The sequence below is a fragment of the Gordionus sp. m RMFG-2023 genome, chromosome 5, assembly GCF_954871325.1.
Source record: "Gordionus sp. m RMFG-2023 chromosome 5, tfGorSpeb1-WG-v2, whole genome shotgun sequence".
Classification (NCBI taxonomy): Eukaryota; Metazoa; Nematomorpha; class Gordioida; order Chordodea; family Parachordodidae; genus Gordionus; species Gordionus sp. m RMFG-2023.
Window position 1 is genome coordinate 23,524,479 of NC_088779.1, and position 19,506 is coordinate 23,543,984.

General features: G+C 25.9%; 1 protein-coding gene across 1 annotated transcript; it reads left to right on the forward strand.

The window, feature by feature from the left end:
• The first annotated feature begins 3,186 nt into the window (after window positions 1–3,186).
• LOC135929905 (uncharacterized) lies at window positions 3,187–18,467 on the forward strand. Its single transcript, XM_065466646.1, has 18 exons — window positions 3,187–3,253; window positions 4,849–4,893; window positions 4,989–5,066; window positions 5,416–5,469; window positions 6,186–6,239; window positions 6,316–6,354; window positions 6,815–6,913; window positions 8,028–8,066; window positions 8,822–8,929; window positions 9,261–9,296; window positions 12,123–12,215; window positions 15,493–15,531; window positions 16,148–16,216; window positions 16,811–16,864; window positions 16,947–17,048; window positions 17,652–17,765; window positions 18,146–18,262; window positions 18,421–18,467. The coding sequence occupies exons 1-18, from the start codon at window positions 3,199–3,201 to the stop codon at window positions 18,453–18,455; spliced, it is 1,230 nt and encodes a 409-aa protein (XP_065322718.1). The 5' UTR covers window positions 3,187–3,198; the 3' UTR covers window positions 18,456–18,467.
• The last annotated feature ends 1,039 nt before the right edge of the window (window positions 18,468–19,506 follow it).

Genomic DNA, 19,506 nt, shown 5'->3' on the forward strand with positions numbered 1-19,506 from the left:
TACCCTCTCAAATTTCTATGATAATCTTTTGTTATCCCCACCCCCAGCTTCTTCCTGATAGAAGTCTCTGCCTTTATATCATTGGCATGACAATGATTATAAAATAATTAAATATTTTAGAATTGTAATTACGGAGCATGTCCATCAGGATCATTTTATAAGAAACAATTCATTCACAGGAAATTTTCAAATATGTTTCGTTTATTATAACCAAAATTGGAGAGAAATAATTTAGAATTGATTATACATTTTAATAAATTAAATATTGCCTAATCAATATTGTTTATAGCTGTGAAAGAAATAGTGTTGTTACCCTGCATTCACAGTTATCGCGAATTAATGGAGAAGTATGCAAAATTATATAAAAATGCAGCACATTTTGCATACTTCGCTGTGATTTAGTCCTAACTATGAATTCATGACACCTCATTCACAGTTAGCGCTAATGTGTGGTGGATATTACAAAAATAATCGTATTGCATAATTCGCTGCGAATTCACGCTAACTTTAAAGTTAAAGGGCTCGATTTAGCCAATTTTAAATTGAGCTGTTAGCCAAAATTATATTATGCAAGTCTCGAGATTTACTTATGTCCGAACTTTCCTGTAATCAATGAGTAAAATTTGAAGGTTATTATAATATTTATTGGTGAAAATATAGGGTTATCCGTTTTTAAAGATTGAGCCTTTTAACAACACAAAAAAATTGGTGGAGTTAATATCCCGTAATTATCTTTATGCATATTTAATCCTGTTTTACATAAGGAGAGGTGGAAGAAATGTAAGGATTGATATTGCCATAATTAAGCTTACGATCACAGCAATAAACCCTTAACAAAAGGGAAAAATAATTTGGATTATAATTGCTATATGGCCGATTTCAATAATTCTATTGATCCAATTTTAATTATCTAATTTTTAAGAATTATATGTTACCAAGAAAATCTCATAATGAATAAATATAACAAAAATTTAAACACTTCAATGAATTTATTCGTTTCCATTTAACATTTTATACAGAAATCTAAAATTAGAATGCGTGATTTGACAAAGTTTGCAGTAATAAATACACCAATTTGATCCAATATTTTCATAATTAACACGACTAATCCCTTTTTACTAACAATACCGGTATCAAATATAACTATGGAAAATAGATTTTTAAAGTTTAAAGCTAATCGAAAATCATCTTTAAATTGTTTACATGCAAACTCCTAAACCTTTCTTTAGATAAAATACTGTAGAAAATTTCATAAATTAATATCATTTAAATGATATTCCTATAAAAATGTAAAATTGATCAATAAAGTTATATTTTAAAATCAATTTTGTCCAATTAAAATACTGTATAAATAGTAATATAATTAGAGGGCCTAAAGAAAAATTCACTGGAGAGTCCTAAATCCCAATAGTAGTACTTAGGACTTTGAAAGCATTCCCGATCTCTCCACAAGACCTAGATTCGCATACATAGGTTAACTATTCCGATTAACTTCCATCAGATATTTTAAGTAACTTTTATTTGACACCCTCCATAATTTTTATAAAAAAATATCTAACATTCATATAAGGTTTCTCACTAAAGACTTAGACCGGTTAACTTAATATATGTAATCTAAAGATATTTAAAACCCTGGAGACCTAGAATGTTTACGTAAACTAATTATTAAGATAGCAATAATATTTTGATTATCTTTTATAATTTTTTACAATACTTTTAAAATACTACTCAGGATATATGCCTCTTTTTAGTTTAGAGTGATAATTACTAAAGTTAGCGATTTCTATACTCCCCAATGATGATTTGTTCCATATACCTATCTCTTTCTTACTCTTTATCCTTCCTACCCTTCAATAACTTTCCACCTAGAAATGACTATAACATTTAAAAGATATTTAAATAAGCTTTCATTGATTCCCGATGATTTTTTTAAAACTCATATTATATAAAGATTATATGACGGTATTATAATATAAAAAGTTTCTAATAAAATGTAATCTTCCCATATGACCCTCAGATCCAAAATTTTAGATGATTATCATATTATAATTTTATTTTAGATACCCATATCAAAATTTTTAATCCTATTTTTTTATTTAGTTTTCTTTGGGAATAAAAGTTAAGGGTTAAAAACTATTTTTAAAACATGAGCGGGTGAATTTTAAATATTTTTCGGGCTGAAAGAATATAACAGACCTCTATTAATTAAAAATTATTTTTTTGATTCATATTATATATTTCGGAGACATGTAGGTATTTCATAAAAAAAAATTTTGCCAGGCCTGGTCTAGATTTTTTTTAAGAAATATTTTTCAACTTGGTCCGATTTTTTAAGATATATCATTTATTTTAAATTTTTATAGCTAATAATGGCGATTTAAAATATTCGGTTTTAGGTATTAATAAAAATTGTAGGCCTTGCCCGGTGTTCAAAATTTTTTTTAGGTCCGACTCGGATATATTTAAAAGAATTAAAATTAGGCCCGGTCTGGGGGCCTGCATGTCTCTGATATATTTTATAAGTTTCATTAAAAATACATGAAAAAAAAGAGCCAAACAAGCCATTAAATAATTTTTAAACTAGGCTGATAGGCTGGCTAAGTGAAACAAATTTTTTATAAGTGGGCGGGCAGAGGTGTGTTGTAAATATTTAAAAAAAAACCATGTGTGAGCGGGTGGGCTAACAAAATTTAAACATGATTAGGCTTTAAAACCAACTTGATATTGAAAAGGTTATGATATGAAAAGGTACACACTACGTGATTATAAAATCAAACCTACGCTTAACAAGACATTTTGTCAAGGATGAAGTTTCCTCAAATTTTAAATTGGATCGGGCTTAGGTTTACTCTATGCTATTCCCCTGTCTAACTCTACGTTTAAAATAAACCATTATCTATGAGTTAGGAAGGTAAAATTTGAGTTATAGATCAATATCTATCGTAATGATTATTTTATTATTTAAGAAATCGAAATAGTTGAATCGTGCCATTAATTTTTTTAATAATGATGTTATCCTTATCCCTTCTGCTATATTTATACCGAAAATTATCGAGTATTTTACAGAAAGAATAAAGGATTTGAAAATTACGTATTTAAATAATAGAATCAATTTATTCTAAACCACCATATAGGTTAATTATTTTATATTTTTATTTTTGTTTATTTTTTCAATTATACCTTATTTATACTCTAATAATGATCTGTTATTACATTTATATAATGATTTTCCTGAATATTTATATTCCTACATGTAAGTCATAGATAATGTTCACAATTTTTTTTAAAATTAGTTAAGATACATTCGAACAGAGCAAAATATTAGCATTTTATAGGGCAAATATTCTATCCACCTAAGGAAAAAAATAAAATTGAAATCTTTAGAATTTAATTGATTCAATTAAAGGAAAGGGCACTTAGCAAAGCATTTTTTTGATCTTAGAAATAATTATATCATATGAAAGCTAGCCGCTTCAAGGGGTGACAGAATGAATTATTTTATACTTTCTCTATGCAATGAGATATGAATGAATATAATTTTAATTCTATATATTCATACATTATAATAAGTATTAAAACTATATCTGATATGAGATAAGTTTGTTTTTCTGGATTAATGAATTATTCAGAATCCTTAAGCAAAGAATCTGAGATTTAAAATATGCAAACAAAGCAAGCAGTTATTTTTTTTAATATGACCAGGGGTCACGGACCTAGAATAATCGGGCTTAAAGTGCTCTATCAAAATTTTAGGAGCCGCGGGTATACAACCCAAAAGTTTCCAGCTCTTTGAGAAAAACTTAAGAAATGTCTATATGAGTGATACACGGAGAAGATATTGATTTAGTTTTATTGGTCAAAAGGCTAAAAATTAAAATCCCTTATTTAAAGAAAAAGACGGTCTAAATTTAGGCAAAAATTTTTTTATTATTCGCTGCCAAAAGCTTAAACATCTATTTCCAAATAAATGATTGTCTCAGTTTAGACATTATTATGACACAAAATTAATTTATAACAAATTTGATAGTTTTTAAACATAACTCAAGATTATGGCGAATTGTTTTTAGAAAATAATTATAGCTTATATATTTATAATATTTTATTCAATATATTTATAAATATTTTGATTATAAAAAAAATGAATGAGAGAAACTTAACCATTTAAAAAAATATATAATAAATTATAATCATTTGAATAAATGTTAAATTAACATTTTATAATTTATATTTTGTTAATTGTTGTTGTTAAATAACGTAGTTCCTTGATGAGCTTATTCACTTAGTCATAAATATCTTATAAAAATTTTCTGAAATTTATAGGATATTGTGCTGGAATACATTTCCGAAAAAATGGGATTATTTTAATTTTAAATTAACTCGCTATTGGTAAAGAGCACAATCATAATGTTTTTTTACATTTTAAAAATCTGATTTTGCCAAAAAGTGAATTCCAGAAGTAGAATTAATAAATTTTAGATAATTTTATTATCAAAATTTGAATCAATTTAAATTTATATAATGGTATTTTTTCGAATTGACTGGATTTTAATTAGTTCATGAATAGATCGGTTACGTGATTTGACTAAGATATAAATATTTTTGAATAAAATAAGGGATGGGAGCAAAATGATACCAGTCAAATTTTTAAAAATCTTAAGCCGGCTTGGCGTTTCCACATTATTTGCATATTAAGCTAAAGGTATATCAAACTTCATAAACCTACAAAACCTCCGTGTTCAAGTGCCTTTTTAATTTCATTTTAATATCATATTATTAAAATTTATAGAATAATACCATATAAAAATTTTCCATTTATTTAATATTTATTTGCGTATAAACTTAAATCAGATGGCTACATTCGCTCTCCCCAACCTAGACTTACGCAGCCTCCAGGTGAGTGAAAATTTTTTTTAAAATCAATTCTACCAACATATAATGTTAACGTAAGATAAAATAAATTACACTTGTAAAAAAATTGTTTATTTTAGTTTATTCGCGTGTTAACTTAAAACCAAGTAACGTCAATCACGTTTTGTATCCTAGGCCCAAGCCTATGTCACCTGTGGGTGAGTTGTTTTTTTTATCCTAACCATACATTATTCAGTAGAGTTCACTAGAGGGGGAGGCCAAGAGGCTAGAGTCTCCTGAAAGATTTGAAGAGCCCCCTCAGAATTTTTTTTATACCACTAAAAAAATAGATAAGAAAGCTTAAAAAAGTTAATTTTAGATAATGTTCGCTAAAAAAAGGATAATTTTGAAAATAATTTTATAAAATTTTTTTGAGATCCCTGATATTGTGAAGGCTAGTGACACCCCTGATATTATTCAGATTTTAAAAAAACTAAAATTAAACATTATAGAAAAAGTTTTCCACTTTTCATTTATTATACATTATAAATAATATATCTATCAAAGTTCAACAGAAACCAATAATTAAAATTCTGAGACGTCGTCCTAATCCTACTCCATGTGAGTCATTTTTGCTTTGTTTTTGATTCATGTAATATATATTATTTTTTAAACTTAAAATTAATAAAATAAGACAGTTATAATATTATTACCTATAAATAGAATATAATTCTCATTTAGTTTTTTTTTATAAAATGATCAAATATATGACAAGTAGTATATAGATTTAACACTTTTTTCTAGCTTATTAATTATTTGAGCCTAGATTATCACATAATTAAGCTCCGCCTTGGAAATACGAGCAAAAAAAATTATCGGATTAAATCATCCACATTTGGGAAACTATTTATCAAACCAATTATTAATATTTTTGAGGAGATAAAATTATATTCGAACATTTCCGATTTTAATAAAGGTCCATTATTTAAATATTTTTTTAGTGTAAAATATGTCGCTCGCTTGGGCAAAAACTCCACGAGCTTTTAGCGAATGTGTAAAAAATATCTAATATCAGTTTCTCTCATATCCGTTTTATTAATAAAAAAAATATTTGTTAAAGAATATCCTATTTGCATATCTCTTAAAATAAATAGTTGAACCTTATTTTAATTTTGTAATTGGTGAACTTATGTCTGTCATCTATTACATTTTATAAATTGGTGAGATTATACTATTTAAATTCTTAAAAATCATATTTACGAATTTTTAAAAATCAAATACAAGCTAATATAAGAAATATACATACATTAAATAAATGTATAAACTTAAATATCAAGGTGGTGTCTCCACTTGCAAACCCGGATACTTTATGCCCAGACCAAATTCTCCAGGTATCAATTATTCTTGAGCCTTTATTTAAAACTGGAAATAATATTTTTTTTTGCAAACATATAATTAAACCATAAGTCGCTCCTCCCAGAATCAAGATTAGACGACCTCATATAGGTATATTAATTCTGAACGTGTATATATTTTTTTTAACTTATCAAGTTATTAATAATAAGAATAACATGGATAAGAAATTGATTAAATTTAGGATACTTTATATAAATAATAATAATTAATGATCCTTGATTTAAAAATCATAAGGTATCAATGTATAATCTAGAGTTTCTTTATCACGTTTAGCCGAATACCCATTGGCTCAATTGAGTTTTAGTTCCTGGTTATTAATCGAACATTATTTTTTTATTTCGTATGGAAAAAGAAAATATAATTTTGCTTTTCAACTACTCCTTTTTAAGTTTCTTTTTCAAGAAATGTCGGAAAGTTATTATGATGTTCAAAGTTCTACTATAAATCAATTAAAAACAAGAAACAGGCTAATATGTTTTCCTCAATATAATAATTTTTTTCATAATTAAAATTAATTTATAAATTTCTATACATTGCTGTAAACATATAGGTATGTCGCCATCATCACATGCAAAATTATTTAATAATTCGAAGCACCGACACAGTATACATACCTTTTTAAAATCCAATGATATCAGCAATGTGATGGGTATACATTATTTTACATATTATTTTCTTAAATTTGATTTTGTTTTTGAATTCGAATATGGATTTTATAAAACTGAACATGATGTTGGTACAAATATTCAACATCCTTTAATATAAAACAGGTCTCGTGTTGATAAATGGCTCGATTTAGTGGATTTTAAATTATGAATTTAGTTAAGATAATATAATATTACGCTAGTCTCAAAATTTTGTTAATAAATGCCTAAACCTTTCTGCCATCTTTGAATAAAATCTCAGGATCGCGTAATATTTAGTGGTTTATTGGGGTTAACGTTTTTAAAAATTGAATTTAACAACACTAAACAGGTCGTTAAATTAAATTTCCTGCGATATTTATTAATAATAAAGTAATATAAATTAATAATTATGTTCTTTAATCTTAAGTTCTTATAAACCTTTTTTAAATTGAATCTATAACAATAAATAATATACTAACAATTCGAAAAATGTAATTCTAATTTAAAAGACTATATTACACTATCTGGGGCTAATTGATGTTAAAATTATAATTTGTAATAATATTTCCCAATAATGGGTTAACTTTAAATATTACATTACAAAATGCCTTATTAAACTAAATAAATGTAATTAATTATATAAGCGAAATATAGCCGTTAATATGCAGGCGTGTAGGGAGAAATATTGGGGGGGGGGGGGTAAATTTGATTTTATGATATGTCGTAATTTTGAGTACTTGATTTATATAAAATTGTGTTTATAAATGCATAATGGGCTGCGCATCATCATAAGTTAAATAATATTTTAGGTGAAAAACGGAACATATGTGTGGAAGAATTAATAATTTCCACCTTCTCTAAACAAAATTATTAAAATTTGGGTATTTTTGTTTGATGTCTTTTTGCACAGGAGTATTTTTATCCAGTGTCTCTCCTGGATACATTTATCCGGGTCTTTCTGTCAGTCAAATGACAAAATTCCTAAAGTAATGATGAATAATATTAAGGCGCAATTCTTAAGAAAATGACCTAATATATTGTCAATCTTAAAATCATTATATAAGAAAGAAAGAAATAATTTATTTATTTATTACATTTAATTCTTTTATCAATATATCTCAACACGTAAAATACAAGTCAAATTGCCTGGATCTAGGAGAAAACTACCGCCTCCAGGTGAGTCATTTATAAGTTAAATTTTTTTTAAAAATTATATATCCATATTTTGATAAACCTCTAAATTTAAATCACAAAAAAAGGACCAATAAGCAAGTGCTGTAAACGTTGAGCTCTTTAGTTTTAAAACAAAATTGAAAAGATTTACTTTTTGAATATTAAAGATTTTTTGTTAATAAAAAAGATTTCATGGAAAGTTTTAAAAAAAACAGATTTAGCTAATATATTCCACAAGAAAAAATTTAAAGAAATAATGATTAAATACGTGTTTTGAGTATAAAGTTTTTGATATTAAGAAAAGAGTTCTAGGAACTATGGATTTGATGTTATGTTGGCCCAACCATTATTTTTATTTCACAAAGAAAAGTAAAAAATTTTTAAAAAGAGACACTGTTTCGAAACTAATTTAATATTTTTGGCAAATCAGAAAAATATTCTGAGAACTCTGAGTGTAGAAAAGGTTAGTTTAATTTGTAATGAGCAAAGATAAAAATATTTCAATAGAAAGAAGAATAAAAATAAAAAATACGATTACAAAAAAATTAAGAATATTTTTAAATTTAAAATTTTTTGGACCTTAATTTTTAAGGACTTAAATAACGAAACGTTATTTCGAAGTTCTATTATATTCCGAATTTTAAACAGGAGAGTGTTAGATTTATTTTTCTTGAGTTTTTCTAAAAATATCTATTTAATTTTTTTTTAATTTAAATTTTAAATTTATAAATTTATTCATATTTCTGCTTAACCCAAAGATATATCATCATCATTATCAAATCACCATGCAAGTTCATCAAATACTTTGAAGAAAAAAGACACTATTTATCACTTTTTAAAATCCAAAAATTACAGCAATGTGCTAGGTATTATTTTACATACACTATTCTCTTAAAATTTGAATTGTACTTTTTTTGATTTTGGACTATTTTTTTATCACAAGTAAAGAATTAACTCAAAATTAGATAAAATATATAAATAAAGATTTTGGATAGCATGTTTTATGATAGATATCAAATAGTTTATTTTTTTAAAATGAGATTGATAAACTTTAAAAAGATGAAATTAAATAATTTATAAATTTTTTCGGTTTTCTAAATTCCAAAATCATTATTAAAAAAATTCAAACAAAAATATTGGTGGTTATAAATTGTTTTCATTTATTTTTAATCAATATCTCGAAACCGAACTTAAAAGTGAGAATACCAGGAGCTAGAAGACGACCGCCTTCAGGTTAGTCATTTATATGTTTTTAAAAGAAATTTAATGTCATAGGGTATTTAACTGTCTTTAACAATTAAATCATTTACATTGTACATTGTACATTGTACATTTTTTTAATTTTTTTATTACTTAATGTCTTTGATTTTACCGGAATTCTATTCTAGCATGTATAATATAAATTTCAGATAATTTTATGATAAAAGGGTCTAAACTATGCGGCAAGTGGGGTAAAAAGACAACTAACAAAATTTTTTTGGGAACTTTTTCTCCTATTTTATTTATTTTGTAATTTTTAATATCTTAAAAAACGGGGATTTTTTTCCGGGGAATTATTTTCTTAGATTCAATTATTTCAAATTTAATCAAAAGATAGATTTCTATACACAATATCAACCACGTTTATTAAATAGTGGGAGAGGAGGGGGGGGGGGAGGAAGAGAGAGGCTCAGCATTTAAGTTTATTGATCAAAAATAATTTTTTAGAACTTAACCAAAAAAAATTTCATTGCTCTGCTTGCTTTGAACCGCATTACAAATTTTTCAAAATATTTAAACGTAGTTTTATTCTTTGCATATTATCTCTACGGTAAATATAAAAGAGCGAAATTTAAGAGATATGAGTTATTTTAAGAATAACTGAATATTTGGATTTAAAGAAATTAGGGCAAATGATGATGACAAGTCAATATTTTGGCCAGAAAAATATAGCCTAAACCTCGAGATTTTAGTAAAAGATGTCTAAGCCATTGTGCCATCTATGAGCAAAATCTTTAAGCCTGCGTAATATTTTTTTGAATAAAATGTTGAGTTAGCCGTTTTTAAAAAGAGGCTCAAATATTTTGGGATAGCTCTTTGAATACCAAAAAAAAAGCCTTTCAGATAGTGTTAATTAGTGTAGTTAAAAACGACTTGTTTTGAGCCGATTTTTAAAAACGGCTAACTCAATATTTCATCCAAAAAATATTATGCAAGCCGAATAATTTGCTCATAGAAGGAACAAAGGTTTAGACATATATTATGAAAATCTCGAGGCTTAAGCAATATTTTTTTGGCTAGAATATTGAGTTAGCCGTTTTGAAAAATTGGCTCAAAACGAGCCGTTTAACAACACTAGTATTAATGAATATTCGTCTGAAATTCATTTTTTATAATGTTCGGATTGGTGAGATTTGTGGGCCTTATCTGATATTTGATGTATTAGTTATCCGACATGGATAGATAATATTTTATGCACAAATTAAATTTTATCTATAAAAAAATCAATATCGGCTCGTTGATTAGGCTTTCGGGTGGGCCTAGCCTAGCTTTGTAGACTTCCATTTAAACCTAATTAATTTTTTTAAAATTCAAATCCTAAATTTGTTAACATCTACATATTCCCGCAAATCCAAAGATAAGTCGTCATCATTACAAGTTAGCCAATCAGATAATTCAAAGAAACAACATATTTTACATAATATTTTATAAAAATTTGAACGTATACATTTTTCATTTAGAATTATTTTTCGTACATATTTTGTATATTTTTTGGGAATTAATATGTTAACTAGGTGCTAAATAAATGGCGAGTAAAAAGGGCACTCAAGGTTGGGTAGAATAATGATAAAGACATGAGTAGAGCATGGGATGGGGGGGGGGAATAAATAACAAATTTAATTTTCTTAACACTTACAAATGAAAAAATTTTAAAGAAATATTTATATTTTTTATAACGTTAATAAATAGTCAGTGGGTGTGTATTTTTTAAGCTCAATTCAACGCGGCACCCCACATTTAAAATGAATTGAAAGAGTCCTTGAGAGAAAGAATAAACATAAGTACTTTGAAATTAAATTGAAAAGAAGTGCAAAAAGGTAGATTAAGATAGTCCACTAGTACAAGGTTTTTAACTTTATTCCAAAAATCAAATCTCTAAACGTTTTAATCTCGTTCACCACTAAGGGTTTAGGTTGAGGTTACCCCTGATTCTAAGTATAAGTAAAATATAATTCGAAAAATATTTACATAGTTGATGTTAATATTTTAAAGACTAAACATTTCCAAACGTTTAATATAAGAAAATTATTTTGAAGATCTACTATGAACATAATTATAATTTAAAACCAAAGAGTATCTCCTTCCTTTATCTAGCTTCACGCAAGATTTAATCTTTGCGTCTTTGCGTGTACTTTAATCCAAATAATATTTATAATTCAAATTTGTAAATTCATTAACTTCTACATATTTCTTTCTAAATCAAAGATAGGTCATAATCGTCACATACAAACCCATCATATAATTCAAAAAACAACAATATACCTTTTTAGGAACCAGTAATACTGATGACAGATTATTCTACAAAGGAATTTATTCAAATTTGATTGATGATCTAGATTGATTTTTTTTTTACCTAGCATGAATTACATTAGATATAATGCTGGCTAAGCACCAAATACGTTTCCCTAAAAAACGAAAGACAGAAGTTTAAAAAAAAACACTAGCAGGAGGGTGAGTGGAGCATAGCCGAATAAATAGAGATGGAAGTTTGAGTAGAGCATGAAGGAAAACAAATTGAATTTCGAAAATAATATTCCAAAAATCAAATATCAGGGTGTTTTAAAAAAATCGGTTCATCTTCGGGTTAGGGTTCAGTTTATGCCCTGATTTTACGTATATAAATAAATAATGATGCCAAAAAAATTACCATTAAATGATTGTATTTTTTGGGAACATACATAAACATGATCAAAATATAAAGCTAAAAAATATTCATATTTCTTTCTCTCTTAATAAAACCAAATTTAAATTACTAAATTGAAAAAATTTATCTTTTCACATATTTCTGCAAAATAAAAGATGGGTCATCATATAAACATGCAAGCCCATTCGATAATTCAAAGAAACATTCTTATACCTTTTTAGGATCCAGTAACACCAGCGACGTGAGAGGTATTATATTATATATTCTTTTATTAAAAGTTGATTGTACATTTTTTATTCAAATTATATTTTTTATGTACCTAAGTATTTAATTTTATTAGATAATATACAAACAAAATTGGATAGTGAACTAGGTGCAAAATTAAAGTAACAGACCTTCTAAGGGTCATTATTAAATTTGATGGAGGGTGGGGATGATTACGATAGTTTAATATGACAAGGAAAGGATCAGTTAAAGGAGATGGTAAGAGGTTAAGATACTTGAGGTCTAAGTAGAGCAGGAAAAAGAACCAAAAAGTTTGAATTAAAAAATCAAACAAATATTTTATGCCACATTAAAATTTGAACAAACTATTAAAAATTGAAGTAAATTTTTTTATTTTTAAAAAAGCTGTTTCAATTTAAAAAAAAAACTAAATACAGATTCCTATCGGTCTTAGAGTCGGACCGATCTTTTTTGAGGACCGTGGTCCGAGCCAGTCTTTTTATTTGGCTCGGACCCTTTTATTAAGGTTTAAGTTTGCTTTACTATTAAATTAATATATAATTTTTTTGTATATATTATTTATAATATTTTTCTAGGGGAGTTATTTTCGATTTCGTTAATTTTTATTTTACAATATGAAATACATAAGTTTGTCCAAGAAACATTTTACTTATAGTCCCAATAAAAAACATTCACTGCACTACCAAATTTAATTTCTCGTCAGCAACTAGTAACAAAATAATTGTTTATAATTTTTTAAGCAATAAATTAATCACAATAAGCAGTAATATTAAATATTTTGGTTATTATATAGTTCTAGTTTTTCTTAAGAAACTGTCTGTATAATTTATTGTAAAAATTACTTAATCTTATTCTTAATAAAATAATTAGGTATCTTAAGCAGACATCTGATAAAACATAAAATATATACTTCTAATGATGAAAATGCAAATATCTCAAAAAACACAATCTACTCTTAATTTTAATATGCCCTCCACAAGCACAAAATCATTTTCTTCAATACCATTGGATAAATTTTATTGTTTATATAAAACTCTGATATTTAATAAAATGATAAAACAAATCAAATTAGGTTAAAAAAATATGTTTTTTAAACAAATAAAAAGACCGGTCCAGGACCGGTTTTTTTATTTAGGACTACGGTCTGGATCGATCTTTTTCTTAAGGACCGTGGTCCGGTGCGGTCTGAGGGTATCGGTTTAGTCCGGACCAAAGACCGGCCCGTGACCTTCACTAATATGGACAAATTTAAAATAAAAAATCTATTATCAAATATATTAAATAGTAAATATGTCCATTTTTTTTTACCTAATTCTACAAGACAACCCGATTTTTTCATGCAATTTTTTGCAAGTATCTATAAAAAACATTAACATTTAAATAAAGGATGAAGCCTTAAAATAAAATACATATAGGTAGCTGAAAAAAAAAGTTGAAAAGGCTAGTTAGTAAAAAAAAGAGAGAGAAAATTAATGCAGATTAAGAGAGGCTAGAAAATGTATTTTAAATATTGTGTCCACTAATAAAAGATTTATAACTTTATATTCCTAAAATCGAGTCTCTAAAAAATTTTAATCGTCAAGATATTGGACATCAAATTAAGGAAAAGGTTTAAAAACAATGGGAGAGGTTTATTGGAAGCCAACGCTTTATAAAAATATTTATGTTGTTTAAAACTAATGCGGTTTCTACCACGTCGGTAAGTGGGATAGTCAGTAAAATCTAAAGTAGAAGGTATAAAGGGGGGATAGATGGTATAAAGGGGGGATAGAAGGTAAGGCGTAGGATTAGATTATTGAAACTTCCCTTTGTCTTTTTGAGGGTAATTTGATATTGATAATCTTAAATATTTACTCCTCATTTATTCACAATGAAATAGGGAATAAATTTTATTATAAATTACTACAAATAGTATTTATTCTACATGGGGATCTTATTATATGCTACAATGCAACATAAAGTTATTAAAATGTATATTTGAAATAGAAATAAATAATTTTTAAAACATAAATTTGTTACTTGTTTTGCAATACCAATTGTCACTATATATTTTGATTTTGGAATCACTGTTTTAAAATGGATATTATGCTATCTATCTTATATCTATAATAAATATTTGGGGTTTCGGTGGATGTGTGAATTTCAGTTATTAATCGTCAATGAGGTGTAGAACCCGCTGGGGCGTAATATAAAACGATACAATAATTTTTTGTCACAAATCTACTAGTATTAAATTAACTTCTCAAAAAAGTGATAAATAATTATTAGTTTAAAAATTATTTAGATATTGCTTCCTTTAAATAATTAACATCTTGTATATATGTTTCTACAAAGTTTTATTTATTTTTATATAATAATTTTAAAAATATAGCATTTTTTGGAAACCAAAATTTACACTTTAATTCTTACAATTAAAAATAACATTATAATGTGAAAAGTTTATAAATTTTAATTATTTCATATTTTGAATATATTTCTAAAAATTTAAAACATAATTAAGGGACAATTCTGTTTCATTTTCGACACTACAAAAATACTCATATTAACCTTATTTAATATAAAATAGTTGAAATTTATATCTTATTTTTAAAATTTGTAAAATTCAAGATTATTTTGTAAAATAAAAAAAAATATTGAGTTATATAGCTAATTTCTTTAAGAATGCAATTTATAACTCTAAATGTTTACTCTTCAAATAACTTTTAAAAACATAATAACGAAATATACCCTACTCAAGGGGTTAACAAACATATTTGGCCAATTAATTTCTTTCAATAAGTAATGAGACGAGAAATTACAACTGGGTGATGCCACGAACTAACGATTGGGACTAGAACCCCTGACTAAAAGAATCCAACAATTCTCTCGTCAGTGGGGTTTTCTAAGGCTAGAACGATCTAATTTGCAATCTTAGAATATTAAATTACAAATTTTTATCAAAATTCCATATCCCCTTTTATTTTGGAAAATGTTTAAATAAAAGAATCACTAACTATGCCATCTTTCCCACTTATAAATGCTCCTTTTAGCAACAATACTACTTTTCATGATCTAGCCAAATTTTTAGTCTAGAAAATAGGATGTGTTATATACGCGAGTAAACAAAAATTTATTCAGCTTTCCATCAGTTTAGATGACGAAAAATGTGTCCCAGTTTCAATGCTTAAGAATCTTTTGGCTAATTCTGCCCAATGAACTATTTTCGATATAATAAATAACTATATCTTTTTATTTTTATTTATTTTTTGCCATCAAATATCTCGAAATCGAAATTGCAAGTCAACATTCAAAGATCCAAAACAATACCACCTCCTATAGGTTAGATTTTTTTTGCAATTCTATTTAGGGAATATATAATTTTTTCTAAATTATAAAATCAAATTACATTAAATTAAATTATAAAGGTTAGAAAAAAATTGATTTTCATCTATTTTTCATATATAAATAATGAATCTAAACTGAAATTAAAGTATGGTATAAAAATAACATTTGTTTTTATTATCATGCTCTAAACTCTAACCGATAATATTATGACTAAAAATTATTTTTTATACCCTGCAGTTTTTAAGTAGGGTCCACATAATCCAGCCTATTTATTTGAGTATTTTAATAGTTTTTCATATAATATTTATATTGATTATTTTTATATCAATAATGGCATTTAAAATCTTGTGTCAGTTTTAAGAATTTCTACACTAAATATCGTTTATTTATTATAATGCTTAGATTTTAAAACCCATTTAATAATTTGATTTTGAGATCTAGCATATTTAATTTGGGACCCATTTCCGACCCATGCTATCGGATTTATTTTAAGCCTGTGCTAATGAAATGTTAAATCCTGATGGAATATCAAATTCATTTTTTTAAGTTATAAACTCATCAAAACAAGTTATATATAATAAATATTTCTTTATTTTTATCAATATATTAGATATCTCTAAACTTGAACCACAATATATTCCAGGACGCTACAAGATACCCAAACAACATATTTCTCAAGGTGAGACAATTCAGTTTAAATTATGAACTGTTAAATATAATTTTTTTTTACTCTTAAAACCTCAAAATATCGTTCTTTTGGAGTGATAAATTAGTTATAAATAAATATCGGAAATCCGCAGAAATATCCCTATCGTATTTTTAGAAAGAAAGAAAAGAGAGAAAGAAAGAAAGAAGGAAGGAAAGAAAGAAAGAAAGAAAGAAAGAAAGAAAGAAAGAAAGAAAGAAAGAAAGAAAGAAAGAAAGAAAGAAAGAAAGAAAGAAAGAAAGAAAGAAAGAAAGAAAGAAAGAAAGAAAGAAAGAAAGAAAGAAAGAAAGAAAGAAAGAAAGAAAGAAAGAAAGAAAGAAAGAAAGAAAGAAAGAAAGAAAGAAAGAAAGAAAGAAAGAAAGAAAGAAAGAAAGAAAGAAAGAAAGAAAGAAATCTTCTCTAAATTACAATTTTCGGCCGGATTTAATCATAAACTATGTTTGGGTCTGGACCAAAAAATGTTTAAAATTAAAATTTGTACCAAAAATGGGGAGGGCTACATGTCTCTAATATGTATTTCATTTTTTATTATACTTCTGATATTCCCTAAAAATTTAATTACTCAAGATATAAATCGCACATGCAAACCAAGGCCTAAGCCAAAAACGTCTATCCCTCCAGGTGAGCCATCCTACATCCTTTATAAAAAAAAAATTTTTAAATCATATTTATATTCTCTACCTTTCCTATACTGATACAATAGGCGAAGTCTCTGTACCAGAATTTATAGAATCAGTAACAAACATTTCAGAAGGCTCAGTCGAACCAATTTCAGAAATCGATTACAGCGTTGAATATGAAGATTGTAAATTTTTTAAATTTAAAACCAAAAAAAAACATAATTGTTTAATTTTGGGGTCTTGCTAATTCCGATAACTCCCTAATTTAACCAAAATTTTGAAGTTCCAATCAAAATTCCTATTAATTAACTACAATGTAATTAAACTATGTCTTGATAAATTGGGCAAATATTTAAGTTGGGCAAAAGTCCTATTCCCAAAGATGCCAATTAGACAGGGTTTAACTGTATTATACTATTTATATAAGAATGTCATCCTCATCACATTTATTTTTATAAACTTTTTAAAAATTATATCAAATTAAATCTATTGATAAAATAAAAATATCTAAAATAATATTTATTTTTCATTTATTTTTTTCACAAAAACTTATTTATTAATTTGAAACCAAGATATTGTCGACATGGCAAACATGGACTACTTTTTGACATGAGGGTGGGAGAGTTCAATTATTTTTTAAAGAAATATCAATAACATTAAAGGAGAAATTTCTATCTAAAATTTTTAAAAAATGAAAAGGATGGATTAGAGTCTAATGCCGTATAGCCGCTTCACCTATTTTATCATTTTAAACTTCTATTTTTATTCTTCCAAACTTAAAACACAAGATGATACTCATGGGAAAGGCTTGGCACCAGAACATGCAATATCAGTAAATAACATCCCTGATAATGGCATCGAACCACTTACTGAAATTGATTATAGCGTTGAATATGAGGATGGTAATTTATAAAATTATTTAAAAAATAAAATGTTATATATTTAATTAAGATTATCATCAATATTTAAATTATAATCAAATAAACAAATTGATGGGGGAAAAAAATTGTATATAATTTAAATTTTTATAAGGCTCAATATTTTCTTTTTAGATAATAGATTTTTTTTAAAAAAATATAAGTTTCGCTTTATATGATTTCTAATAAGTTTGTGTGCGAAAAGTTTGAACCTAGATTCAAACCAATATTAATATTTTTTTACAAGCCTGAGCCATAAACCATGTTTATTTCTTGAACCTAAATCAAATCGATATTAGTTATGGGGGTTTACATTTCTGATATTTTATTATTCTAAATCCTATTTTTATTCTCTAAATCTAAAGCACCAAATATTACTTATGGCAAAATCATGCCGGAATCTATAGTAACGGCAACTAATATCTCGGAGGGTTTAATCGCACCACAATCAGTAATTGATTACAGCGTTGAATATGAAGATGGTAATTTTAAATTTTATCTAAAAAAATACCTTCTGTTAATCCTCAAAGATTTTTTGCCCTAAAATTTTGAGCGAAAATAAAAATCTTCAAATGCTCATTAGAATTATTTTGGTGAAAGCCTAGAAAAATATAAATGTATATAAAAATTACTTATACAGATTCCCCAAACGGAGAGACCTCTACCGATTGTTAGTCTGTATAAACTATGCAATGTTCTTTTTCAGATGTATGGGTATATCTAAGAACTACTTCTATATATATATATATTTACATTTATCCAATTTTTAGTAAAAACTAGATATAATTAGAATCGACGGAATATTAGGTCTAGTTAACATCTTCCATTTTAATCTTCCGTTTCTTTTAAATCAAACGTAGCGATTGTATACTTTTATTAAAATAAAAATCATGCGTAATCTATCCAATTTATTGGAAACCGGGGTAAAGCGATAGACGGGTTAACGATGTTAACGCGAATAACTTTTTAACCCTTAAGCACCAAGTCTTTAAATTATGTGAAGATGTATCTTACTTTCAAAAAACCTATCTGGTTTTATATATTTTGTCAAAAAACGGTTTTTTACCCAAAAATTATAAAAGTTATTCTCTAGTATATTTAGCTTTTAGTAAAATATCGCATATATGTTCCTTAATGTATTAGCTATAAAATTAAATTTATCTGACGTTCAGTTAGTACTATGCTAGAAGTCATGCAATAACGATATTTATAATATTTGTCACCTTGGGGTAAACAGTTATGGGCAAAATGGTTCAAATATCTAATCATTAACCTTATATTTTCATTCATTCATTTAATAATTTTTATTATATTAAATAATGATAAATTATAAGAGAAAGCCCATAATTAGAAATGTAAGTATGATTGATAGAGCTTTAAAATACAAAATAACAAATAATACTTCTGTAAAAATATAACATACCTTATATAAAAATAATATTAAACGTTCAGGTGATGTTAAGCATCATAAACAAATAGATTGAGTGAATACATATTAGATGCCAGTAGGTCATTTATGGGATTAACTCCTAAACAATTAAATTATATTGTTAGTATTTGAATTGAGTATTAATTATTAAATATTTCAATTTACCATTATTAATAAGTTATCAAATCATATTTGAATTGAAAATTATTAAAATAATGAAATAGATTTACATTTCAAATAAGCATAAAATTTTGAAAATTATTTTATATTTCAATTAAGCATTTTTAATAAAGCTAC

What these genes read in the sequence shown, in the direction of transcription:
- LOC135929905 (XM_065466646.1), top strand. Translation starts at nt 3,199, where the DNA reads ATGATCTGTTATTACATTTATATAATGATTTTCCTGAATATTTATATT. An exon ending in AAAAACGTCTATCCCTCCAG is followed by an intron (nt 16,865 to 16,946) that starts GTGAGCCATCCT and finishes CTGATACAATAG; the next exon opens with GCGAAGTCTCTGTACCAGAA. An exon ending in CAGCGTTGAATATGAAGATG is followed by an intron (nt 18,263 to 18,420) that starts GTAATTTTAAAT and finishes TTACTTATACAG; the next exon opens with ATTCCCCAAACGGAGAGACC.